The following is a 12,963-nucleotide window of genomic DNA, read 5'->3' as shown; positions in this document are numbered from 1 at the left end:
TATAATGGTTTTAATAATCTCTTTGAATATGACAACGTAGAATTTCAGTGTTTGGAATGGCTATTTTTAAGCAATTCTGAAAGCTGTTCCTTCAGCTTTCGTTCTGTGATTGAAAGACAATGAGATGTATTGTTTGAAATGATTGAAAAAAAAAAAAAATTTAGGTGAAAATATTTGCAGTAATTTATCCATCTCTTATAGTGACCTAGTTTCCAACAGTTAATTTAAGAAAGCCTAAAATTCCTTCTTGCTTCTCAAAAATTAAAATGACTTGTACCTGCTTTCCATAACAATAGCTTTGACTATATGCAAAGGAGATTTTTTGAGTTGTATTCATACAGTGTGAAAATACAATTAATTAAATAAGAATAGAGGATATTTTTAAAAGATGTAAGCTTTAATAATTGTTTATTAATTACAGACTGGTTTCTGTCACTAATACCAATGTGCAGCTGACTTCTCTAAGCATACATAAACGGAACAGCGCTGCAATGTTGGTTCTTTTTATTTCTATTTTGAAGGAGAAATTTCAATCTGTTGCCTAAAAAGAAACTCAAGATTATTTTTCTTTGTGGTAAAAAGGAAGGGACATTTAATCATATACCATGCATCAAGCTTCCTTATTTTCCATAGTTTGCTTCTGTAATATGATTGCTGACAACTTTTGATGGTACCATTTTTTGAATATGTGCTTACTTAGTAGGGCTGTGTCTCTGACGCTTGTGGTTTCATTAACTGCTTGTGGCATCCTTTTATGTGTTGGACAAAAATTTTTAATGGAATCAAAGTCCATCATTGTTTTAAATCTATATTTCCCTTCTTAGCCTTTTATTGCTTTTCACATTATGTTTAAAGATTTCAGGTGTCCAGCCTGGGACTTTGTAGAGACTGACCACCTTTTTCTTCATGATCCAGTTGATTTCATGCCTGTTTCTGATTTTGAACCAGTGCATTAGACACTGATTAGAGTAGTATTATGTAGATCAGACTGTGAAAGGTAAAGTTGTAATTTAGTTTTTGTAACATGCAAGGAGGAACTGTAATGAATTACCTAATAAGCCTAAGACACAAGTCCTAATAATTTTCAGTCCATCTCAGTGACAGCCTGGCAATACCTTCTGGAGCAGATCTCTGTCTGTGCTACAGGAAAGAACTGGGTTTAAAGATACTTTTTTTTCTTAAAATATTTACTTTTTTTTTTCCCCAAAGTGAAAGTATTTCATGAGTATCCTTTAGGGGAAAATAACAAATCAACTGGAGAGACCTAAGCCGTGGGCACTTTTCAAGAAGGAAGCTGAGGGCTCTAGTTCGTAATCTATTTGCAGCACAAGAGCAGATTTTGACGTTGGGCTTTTCACTTTACAAAGCATGTCCTAACCATTTTAGTGGTGTCACTTTTTTCTCTCAGTTGCTACGAGAGGAGATCCCAAATAAAGGTTGACAGCAATGAAAACTATTTCCTGCTTTAGTGAAGATGGAACTTGCCTGAGTGATAGAAACATGGGTTCAAATCCTTGAGGCAGGCATTGAACTTGGATTTTCCAAATTCTGCACCAGTTTTCCTCTTGCTTCTTTCTCCAACTATCTTCTTAGAACGTAAAAGGAAATAGATACTTATTTACTGTATTCCTCGCTTTGAACATCAGACTGTAAGTTACAGTCTGTTTTTTTTAAAGACAAAACTGAGTTAATTATATCAAAATATATGGATGTGCTTTCTCATTGAATCTGAGAAAATGTAACGGGTCTGCTTTAAACATCATTTAGCAGAGCAACAGGCTTACTAAAATAAATGACGGCTCAAAGTGCCAAATTCAAATGTGAATGTGAACTCAGTTTTAGGTTTGGGTATCCTGACAACATACCACAAGTCATTCTACAACCGAATATACCTTATTAAAAAGAAAAGCCTAGCACTGCTTTACTACTCCCCTTTACCAAGTAAATGTAAATTATATTCCCTTTCTGTTAGGCTATTCTGCTGTTTCTTTTCTTTCCTTAAATTTTCTTTTATGCTTTCTGTGAATTATCAAAATATTTAGTTTTGCATCACTGAAAGTAGTTTTGATTTTCAGTGCCCCTTTTAAGACTGGAGTATTGTTCTAGTTCCAGAGAGTTAGCCAGTCAGTCAGTCAGAAGTGTACTGACATTAGAGGCTGGCTTCAGGAACTCATCCTTATTTCAACTTATTTTACATACTTAAAGGAGCACAGATGAAATGTAAATAATTAATTACATCAAAAAGCAAGCTGTCCCCTTGCTTTCAGCTGATGTGAAAAAGGTGTGCTATGACAAAGTATTTTTCTTAGATAAAATAAAAAAAGAAAAAGTGCTCATGGAGGAATCTTTGATGAGGAATCTTTGCTTTGAAGGGAATGAACAAGGTTCCTGATGTAGGAAATCTCCTGAACGTTCACTTATAGTCATTCCTATTTAGAAAGACACCTGAGCATGTACTTGATTTTAATTGCAATTTCAGCACTTTCCAGAATTAAACAGGTGTAGAACAAGTGCAATCCTCTCGCAGAAAGTTGGTTTCTAAATAAACAGGTGGACGCGAGTGGAATCCAGAGGAATGAATGCAAAAAGGGAACCTTGTGAAACCAAAACGAGTTGACTCTTGGAATTTAGAGTTGGTGGTGTTCTCCTTATTTCCTTGGTGGGTGTGGTCTGTGTCTCAAAGGATAAATATTACAATGGATATTTTAATACTCCATCTTTGAGCTCGCCAATATCTGTTGTAACATATTTTCATGTGATCAGCTGAGGTGATCAATGCCAGGAGAAAGACGACTCAAATTTCTACAGCTAAAGGAATAAGCTTCTCCGGCTAAAGTTGAGACTCAGCTGTGTTATCTTGGCTGTATATTTCTTAACTGACTAAAACTTTGCCTTTATGGATGGGCAAAGACCCATAGCAGACTAGTTGTGGGTGTATTTACTGTCCATTACTCAGCCGAGGCAAAACACACAAGTTTCATGATGGCTTTTTTGCAACCCCATATTTCTCTGAGTCACAGAGAGTAGGAGGGGACTTGGAAGCGCCATTTAACGTAGTGTAATTGAGGTTTAGGCTCATTTCTGTAGCTTAAATTCTGTGTGAGCAAATGTTTTCACTGTTGTGGCAAATCCCCTGGATTTTTACCCTGCTTCAACTCCCACTGAAGCCAATGGCAAAACTTCTGTTGCCTTTAGGATCTTGCTTGGCTGTAATGTGATAATGACAAGCTTCAGTGAAGTAAAATGATGTTTCACTTTTCACTTATAAAATAGTAATGTTTGGTATCATCAGAACAAAAGCTCTTAAAAAGTCATTCTAAAATTACAGCATTCAAAAGATCTCATTTGCAAATTGGAATGAGCTGTATCATTAGAAAAAAACTTTTCATTTGCGAGAAGCAGTTAGGAAGTGCTGTGCCATCCAAATTCTTAATTAAAAAGTAGAACAATCCCCTTTCCCACTTGCACTTCCCTGTGTTTTACTGTAACTTTTTTTTTTTCCTACTGCAAAGTTTGATACCAAAAGCGATGTATGATTCATGTCTGTTTCAGTGAAATCCAGACACAAAAAAAAACCCCAAACCCAGCAGATGGCTTGTATTTTAATGTGCATAAATCTCATTCTGGACAGTGTGCTCTACACACCCCTCTTTACTCACGGGGCGCAGAGGAGGTGGCTGTCGTGGTTTCGGCCAAATTTACCAAAACCAGACCAACAGATGGTGTCCGTCCGTCCCCTCAAAAGAGGAGAGAGGAGGAGAAAGAGATAAGGAGATTCAGAAGTTTAGAATGAACTAAACTACTTTAATGAAGAATTAATATTAAAATAAAAATAAAGAAGAAAATAATGAAATGGATACAATGTATACATAACCGTATCAGGCTCCCAGGATGACAGTCACGTCACCGGCAGGCACTGGGGAAATCCCAGACTGGACTCAGTGACGAATGGGAACTGGATTCCAGCTCTGGAGTCAGGAACACACGGATCGGGATCAAAGGCAGATGAACAGACAGAGTGCTCTCTGGACGTCGGCCATCGCAGGAAGGGGCTGACCCTTTGGTCCCTCAGCTTTTATACTGAGCATGGGGCAGATGGGATGCAATACCCCAGTTGGTCAGGTTTGGGTCACCTGTCCTGTCCGCTCCTCCCCACCGATGTGACCCCTCTACGTTTTTTCCATTTCTGACCCTCTAAGGGGGCAAATAACGAAATTGGCTGCCCTTGGTTGTTACAGCAATAAGGATAAGCAAGGGCCTCCCTGCATACCATTCCTTGGCATGGAGCACAAACATTGGTCTTATCACTCTGAGAACGAGCAGTTTTCTCTACAATATGCCGTTAATTTCAGAGAGTTAGAGGAGGCCTAGCTAGGATGTAAAGTTACAGAACAGAAAATTGGTTCAGTTTTACTTCAAACCGGGACCGTGGCTGGAGTTGCCGTGCTGTGCTCTGCAGCCAGCACAGCTGAGAGATAGTCCTGAGGCTGCCCAGGAACGCATGCAGATAGCAAGTGCCTGATCCAAAGGCAGGAGCCTCCTACCCATGGGCGAGGCGAGACCTTTTCCCTCTGAGCCAGTGACTTTTAAAAAGGCGTAGGTAGGTGGCTAGAGGTGTGTGAGTGCCCAAGCAAGTTAAGGCGCTCAGTCTTTGGGAATGCCTCCTAAGTATCTAGAGCTCAATACCAGTGCAGAAAGATAAGGGGAAGAGCATGTTTTCCAGGGAGGGTAGAACAGGTTATCAGCTTTCATCTGAAAGTGTTTGGTGACATTAGCCTCTGAAATAAAGTAGGTTAATAAAAAAAATACATTTTTGACCTGAAAGCAAAACACGAAGGATTAAAGCTGATGTTGCACTTAGTTTTTTGCTTTGACCCCTTTAGAAAATGAGACATCTTTCAGTTCTAACTTGTTTAAGTCCGAGTAGTAGGGAAATACGGGTTTTGTGGGATAGAAATATACTCTGTTCTGATTTAAAATCTGCATACTTGAAATTACACTTTGAATGTGCAGATAACTGCCGCTCCCCACCTTACCCTTCAAACTGCACTTCCACGTGTTTGGGTAAAAATTCTGTCCTCAAGGTCATGGGATTCAAACTATATCGGATTGGGAAGCAAATGCAATGGGAATTTCCCAGGGTGTTCAGTCACAGGCCTTCTGGTGGAAGGCAAGGGAAGCCTGCTTCTGTTTTGATCAGCACTTTGTGTGATGATGTTAAAATGTGATGCTCTTCAAAACGTTACTGGTGCCTGTGAAGAAAGGACAGCCTCTTTCCTTTCATTAACTCCCACCACTAATGGGAAGCTGGCACTGCTTTATTTAGTTTTTAATAGAGTTGCAGTTCTCAGTCACCTTTTCTGGTTTGCTCTTGTTGCCTGTGTGGCACTATGAGGGGGGGGAGAATGAGGTGGTCTGCTCCGCTGGTAATTTTGAGAAAGTTTGTCTGCCTCAGTTTTCCTATTATTGAAACTGAGAAACTTGGCAATTATGTTTGTGTTATGTTCTAAGTGTATCTGTTTGCAGTCTTTCTAAAGCTGGTTATTTTTTTTCTGCCTTTTAATTCAAGCTGTTGAATCTGACCAAGAGTAACAATTAGTGACTCATTTAGTAATTTAACTGGAAACCTTTCATAGATTTATTTTACTCATAAAAATTATTGTCTCTGACAAATAAAATATTCTATAGTGCATTGTAACACAGCCGTTTTTTCACAAACAAGTCATGATTTAGAGAATGATCTTTTATTAATGTTTTAATTTAATTTTAGTACATCATTCATATTAATGCCTGTCACATTATAATGCCTTTATAAGTACTCTGAGAATATGAAATAAGACACTTAAAAATAACTTCAGGCAATAAATTATCATCTGTTTAAGAACAATATGCAGACATACCTGAGTGCATATAATTGTGTTGTTCTGTATATTCTTTCTTTAGTGGTGCTCAAGCACCTTATTTAACCCAGGAGTCAGAATTTATTTTTAATGTGGGAAGGGACACCAGGCCTTGTGGAATGAAAAAATACGTTTGAGAAAGGTAATAAAAATAAGCAGTCAGACAAAAAAGGAGAGGAAGAAGGAACCAGCCAGTAGAAAAAGCTATGTTGTGGAAGTCAAAACTACAGGACTAAAGTGATAATTACCAAAATTCAAGCTGAGTTAGATCTTTAAAGGATGTTAAAGCAAATAGCGAAAGTTTCTTTGGTTGTATAAATACAAAAAAAAAGAAAAGCAGAAGTAGTTATCTTCTGTGAAATAAGAGTGAGGTGGCCATCAGAGATAATCCAGCTATAGCTGTCAAACTGAATTAATACTTCATCTCAGTTTTCAGTAAAGACAATGATGTTGATATTATTAGGAAATCTTTTTGAGTCTTGTATGTGATGTTCATCTGCAATTTATGATCTAACTCGTCACCCATGTTTAGGGAAGATGCATTGAGATTGGAGCAGGGTAGAGACTAGCTAGGGTGGGGAAGAGATAGAACATCTAACTTGTTTACAAGCAATAAAATACAGGCTGGGAGGGGATATGTTTATTGTCTAGAGAGTCGTTCAGGATGGTAAACAGTACTGAAGGACAAGTGCAGCTTCAGCTGAGTGATGTCATTGTCACACAAACAAATTTGGGACAAACTTGCTATGACTTTTAGACTGGAATTGAGAAAGCAGGTTGCCAGTTGTCAAAGCAGTGAGGAGGTGGAGCAAGAAATAGAAAAACATAACTGTTTTTTAAGATAGAGCTCAGCAAATCAATGGAAGGATTATGTGGTACAGTTCCTGGTGATAACACAGGCTTGGAACTGATAATGCAGAAGATGTCTCCCAGTCCATGTTCATATGTGAAAAGTCATTAAGCGTTAATCTCCCTTCTTCCCTCCCTTTTCTCCTTCTGTACCTAAAATGGAATGGGTTTCAATAGATGCTGTCCCTTCATGACCTCTGTTCAGCACAACTAGGTAGGAAATGGACAAACGGGTACAGGATTTTATTTTTTTAAGTGTGGAATCTGTCAGGTGAGGACAGCTGCCTCTTCCTGAGTTGAACGAAGGAAAGCATATTACTATCAGTGGTGGGTTTCCATGAAAAATGCATGTTTGCAAAGCTGGGAAGTGTTCTGTTTGTTCAGATCAAGTAATTTGAATCAACATCAGTAATACAAATTAGAAGTGGTCTGAAGCTGTTCTACCCAGTTTTCATAGAAATGCTTATATGATGTTATTTATTCATTAAGTGATTCTGTTAAAGATTTAACGTCCCCTATTTTACAACTTTTAAAAATTTGTTTATTCATTACAGCTACTTAATTAGCAGTGCAAGGGGAACAACAGTATTATTAAAAGTATCTAAAAAAACCCAATTCTTACCTTTATTGTACTCCTACTGATATCAAAGCCAAACTTTGATGGTTTTGTGGTAATAGAAGCAAGTATTAAATATCATTTAGTTTGAACATTGAAATTAGACCAGGAACATCTGAAATATGAATTCAGTCTAAACATTTTTCTGGGATGTTTCTGTATTGCTTTAAAAGGAATAATATCTTTCATATAGTAAGTTGAAACCTTAACACCTCACAGTCTTCTGTGCTGAGTTACCTTCATTATGAGCGTGACTTAACCTCTTCACCTGGATTCCTAGATAGTGGAGCCTGGGTGTGGGGTGGGCATGGCATAAACACCAACCTTGTCTATACAGATGGCGTGAGTGACGCTGTCATGAGTCAAAGAGTAAATGAACTTGAGTGCAGCAGTATATGCTTTGTCAGAGGAACTAAGGGGTGGACACTGAGGGATCTTAAGGTTATGAAAAGCATACTTGCATGCCTTGCTTGTTTTTTTTAAAATGTGATCTGAATGTAGGAGTGCTTCTGGAAAAGAGTATCTAAGAAAGCTTACATTGGTTAAAAAAATGTGACTTAGATGTGTGACAAAGCAAATGCCCGAAGTGCTTGTAGGCAGAGCAGTATTCTTATACACTCCCGAAAAAAAGCATGAAGAGTTTGAAAACAGGTCACTTCTCAAGACTACTTGGACAAAGTAGGCCTGTTTTCTTCCATGACTGAATGCTGCAGGACTTGAATGTTCCCTGTTAGGAGCTGAGCAGCACCAGCCACCTTTGAATGTGACTTTCTCAGCTTAGCTTCCTCATTTGCCCAGCAGCTGCTTCATGTCACTGCAGCGTTGGCCAAATTGCATTCTGTAGGCAATGTGTGATTTGGCAGTGAAGTTTCACAGTATTTTGAGTAATGATGGGAGATAGTGTTAGCCTCGAATATAAGAAGATACGAGCCATTCCTTCAGATCATTGAGGTCCCATTGCATAAGTAAATAAGCATTGTCTTTACTAACTGTTTTGTTCACTAGGTGATGACAATTCTGGAAGGAAGGTGATTACCTTCAGTTGCTGCCGTATGCCCCCATCCCATCAACTCAATCACACCAGATTGCTGGAGTAAGTTTCTCTCAGTCTCCTGCATGGACTACTTAATATTTTACATGTGAACTTCTGTTAGCTTGTTTCCAGGTGAATGAGATTTCAGGAGCGAGAAGCAGGCGGCAGGGAGTGAGATTAAAAAAGGATGCAAGACCTATTAGTGTTAATATTAAGTAAATGAGATGTGGATGAAACTGCCAGTTACTTCACCCAGAATCTTGACTAAAAGAAGCAATTTACTGTGTACTGAAATTAACTTGTTTTCTTGATTTTATTAACACATTCTGATAGTATTTAAAAAATCAAATTTATGATGAAGACCAATGAAAGAAATTCTAGTATTTTAGTGCTCTGTACATATGTTCTCATGGATAGCAGTGTTTGCCTTAATTTGCTATACTTTATCTCCTAAATCACTTAACAGGAGCTTTGTTTAGCTATTTACATCTTAGTGGTTTCCCTCTTTTATAAAAAAGATCTGTATTACGTATACAGTATATTATGCTTAACCTTTTTATATGTATCTCACTTTGTAATGTTTGAGTTTTGTGTTAAAAGAGATTGTGAATATACAAAATCATAACATTCTTCTTTCTAAACTTGCTGCAGCAAGGTACCAGCACGTGTGTCTGCCTTGTAGTTTTTCAATACAAGGAGATCTATTCTGCCGTGACAGTCCTGTTCTTATTAAGCATTTTAAACCTATTTGGATTTGTTGTACAACCTCCATTGCCAAAATGTTTAAGCACCTTTCAAACGTCAGTTCCTATCACCTTTGGAAAGAACCGAAGTGCTGTTATCTCAACTTTTCAGAAACAGAGAGGGATTAGAAGGCAGATTATTTGAGAGATGTGTTTGAGACTGTGTTTCTTCATTTGTATGCCCTTCACACCTCGGGTATTTCCACAGCCTTAAGCCAGAGATTCCTGTGTAGCATAGAGGGAGCGTTAGCTCCTTGAAGGAAGAGCCGCACCAGTCATTACTAGGAAATGCCAAAAAAGGAGTGTGACAAACCATGTTGCTACCAGGTCTAAGAACCTTTCCTCAGTTCTGCGAAGAGGTACCTTCACGAAACTAGGATTTCCAGCCTTTACGCTCTCCTGGACTTGAACACTTAGGTGTTTTCCTGTAGCTGAGCTCACATCAAATTCACGTGGGATGTCTGTGCTAAGAGATAACTGAAGACAGGTGTCTGAATGTGAAGCTAGCAATATAACTATCAAGTGATCTGCTTTTGGGTAGTTAAATCCAGATGATGAATTTTGAGAAAAACTGCAGAGTAGGCCTGGATTGGTAGCTGTTTTATGATGAAATTACTTAAATAATTGATTCAGTAAAGCTTTTGTAACGTCCCTGCAATTCTGTTACAGCCTTGGAACAGGTAATCGACTGTACAAAAATACTGGTTGTTTTATATCCACAAAACTCTCAATTATTTTTATAAGTACAAGCTTTCCTGTATGCAATGTGCCAAGGAATTTACATGCTGTAAAATAAAACATGAGGCACTTTGTATGTAAGAATATCTGTTTAGATATATTTTAATTTCAAACTCTTTTAAAAAAAAGTCTTGAATGACTGTTACTACTACTTCTTCATTAAAATACCTTTAATACTTAAGTCAGGGATCAAAACAGCTTTATATTAATTGCAGTGGCAGTCCTTGTCCCAGGCTATTTGCAGGCTAAGAGTTACAGTATGCTGAGGGAATAAGGAGATAAATGAGACTCTGGGAGTACAGTGTAAGAGTGAAGATATGGGCTTTTCCATGAAAAGGTGGTAGTCAGAGTGCCCTTGATACTTGCAGATAGCCACAGCCTAATAAATGGCACATGGAACTATCTATTTTATTAAATGAAAATCGCTTACATAGAATTAAGAGCAATAGCTGGGGCTCTGTTGCAGAATAATAAGGTAGCGTTGAGAATGGCATGAGAAAGTTGAAATCTGACACAGCAAGAGATGAGGCCAGATTGTACTCCTACATCATTGCTTTATTTGAATCATTGAGCTGTGTAATAGGGCATATAGTGTTCTCAATTGTAGGAGAAAGGGAAGACAAAAGCATCTTAAACTATACCATAAAAGAATGAACACACAGAAATCTGCTTATAAAACATGCAATATTATTTCAAGATGGGGTAAGCAGTGTAGTTCTTTAAATTAGTTTTAAGGGAAATGATCTATGAACGCAGTCCCCACAATACAAACAAGAGAGGCAAATATAGTCAAGAAAACAGTTTATAGTAACAAGTTGTAATTGGCAGTAATTAGGGCTAATGGATTTTTCAAGAATTTAAAAAGTTTTAAATTGAGGGGAAAACCCAAGATTTAATTTTTATTATTTTGAAAACTCAAAATGATGGTGTTTGCTTGGCTAAAAGGAAGGATTTTACAAAGATCGGAAGGAAGCAAAATAGAAGTCACTGTCAGTTAAAATGCGTCTTTTTAAATTCTTGGAAAACAGTCTCATATTGTCTTAATCTTTTAGTGATTCATGAGCACCATAGTTTTTGTAACTAAATGTGTTCTTTCAAATTTCAGGCTTTGCAGTGATGTGGAATTATTGGCAGCACTGCTGCTAGAGGAAGATGAACTTGTTAGATAAATACATCAAAGTAAATGTGAATTTGCAGTCACTAGCGTTCTTGCAAAAATAGCACATTTTGTTTCTCATTTACTGCTTTAAAATTCTCCTCCAAAACTGTCTTAAAACTAAAATGTTATCTTTCTCCTCAGGTACTTAAAGTATACTCTGGACCAGTATGTAGAGAATGATTATACGGTTGTCTACTTTCACTATGGCCTGAAGAGTTTGAATAAACCATCTCTGAAATGGTTACAAACAGCCTACAAAGAATTTGACAGGAAGTATGTCTCCAAAATATTTGGTATATTCTTTCCGTTGTGTAATGTCTGTAACTAACTTCCATGAAGGAAGCATGTCTTTCTTGATCTGTCTGCAACTAACTGAGTTCATTTTGCCATTGCAAATTCTTGTAATGATATTGTGGCTGTTAGTTCTCTTGTATCTATCTTCTGTGCAGTACTAAGGAATGGTGTGAGTATTGCAGTGGTTATCCAAAGTTATAAAAAGCCTTGGGAACAAAATCAAGAGCTGTTGCCCTTTCTGTGCACTCTTTAACAAGATACCTGTGACACCTATTAGTCATCATACTCGATTATCTCACAGTTGTGTTTGAACCTTTGATTATCTCAAGACTGGGTTGTATACAAAAAAGGAAAGATAACAGTCTGTATCTCTCAACCCTTGCAGCATTCCTTGGTTTTTATATGTAAAGCCCCAAGGGGACCGCTATGCTCATATATGCCTGACCTTTGGAGTAATAATGGCTGCGGCTGATGGCTTCATGTTTTAGTTGGTTAGGATACAGTTGAGGCCAAAGCTCCTAGATAAATAGCATTTTAACAGTGTAAACTAAAGTTCTGATGTTTATTCTCTGAAAATACATGCTTACCAGTGGAGCGGGAAGTTCCTGCTAAAGTTAGTTAGTCTTGTTTGCAAGTTGTTACTTGATCTACTTGTTTGTAAGTTGGCCTTAAGAGGGCAACATGACCGAAAGCAAAAATATACACAAATAGATCTTTCCTGATAGTGAGAGTGTATGTGCATTTTGGGGGGATGCATCATACGTGTTTGACTTTTTCAATTTTGGAGCTGGAACAAGAAGCAAATCTCATAAAAGATGCTGTGAAAAAGATTACTGGGTAAGATTATTGGGTGTTTCTAGACTGGGCTATAAATTCCTGAGTGTTTCACAGGACTGTACACCCTGCTTTGAAAATTGAGGTTGAGATGTGCACAACACCTTTTGGTGGTCTGGTGCCAGAGCTCAGCCTCTTTTGAATATCACCCAATAACCTCCCGAAACTCTGAAACCCACTAAGCAAGAAGACAAGGTTGTGTGTAGCAACCCTTGGAGCTGCAGTGGGAAGCTGTTAATCAGAAGCCTGTAACTGCTTTCATGAGATATTGCTTTCTACTCAGCAACAGACTGAGAAAGCTTTTTGGGTTTGCTAGTGGGTTTCTGAATATGTTTTTTCTGGGATTGGGTAAAGGAGAAGAAAGATAAAGGATTTCTTATATTTTGTCTTTGGTGAGAGATTTGGACTACAATACTGGGTTTTGCTGTGCACTGACAATTCCTGAAAATAAAGCACTATATGGAGTTGGAAGCGTACCCTACGTGGTTTCCTTCTAGGAGAATCCCAAGCCAAATTTACAGTTGCTGTATGGGGAGAGGCAGTATAAGGGAATATTTTCTCCAGTTTTGTTGCTTTCTGACATGCGTACTTCTCAAGTGCACAAAGTCACTCTCGTTTATGCCAGAAATCTCTTTTCTCCATTCCCCCACCCTAATCCAGAAAGCAAAACCAGGCAACCATATACCCATCATTTTATCCACAATTAGGACTTCTTAGCGTACTGTCATTGAGAAACTCAAAGCAATATTCAGTCCAATGTGTATGTTCCACTGTACTAGCCAGAGGGAAAAAAAAAA

The 12,963-nt window shown here is 37.9% G+C and overlaps 1 protein-coding gene across 2 annotated transcripts in view; it reads left to right on the top strand.

Moving 5' to 3' along the window:
* ARHGAP8 (Rho GTPase activating protein 8) overlaps positions 1 to 12,963 on the top strand; it is an 80,911-nt gene that overhangs the window by 27,992 nt on the left and 39,956 nt on the right. For both annotated transcript variants that reach the window (XM_074168657.1, XM_074168665.1), the window contains exons 3-4: positions 8,371 to 8,458; positions 11,180 to 11,311. In XM_074168657.1, the coding sequence (XP_074024758.1) occupies positions 8,371 to 8,458; positions 11,180 to 11,311 (220 nt within the window). The remainder of the gene's footprint in view (positions 1 to 8,370; positions 8,459 to 11,179; positions 11,312 to 12,963) is intronic.

Source organism: Numenius arquata, chromosome 1 (assembly GCF_964106895.1).
Source record: "Numenius arquata chromosome 1, bNumArq3.hap1.1, whole genome shotgun sequence".
NCBI lineage: Eukaryota > Metazoa > Chordata > Aves > Charadriiformes > Scolopacidae > Numenius > Numenius arquata.
This window is presented reverse-complemented; position numbering and strand designations above follow the sequence as displayed.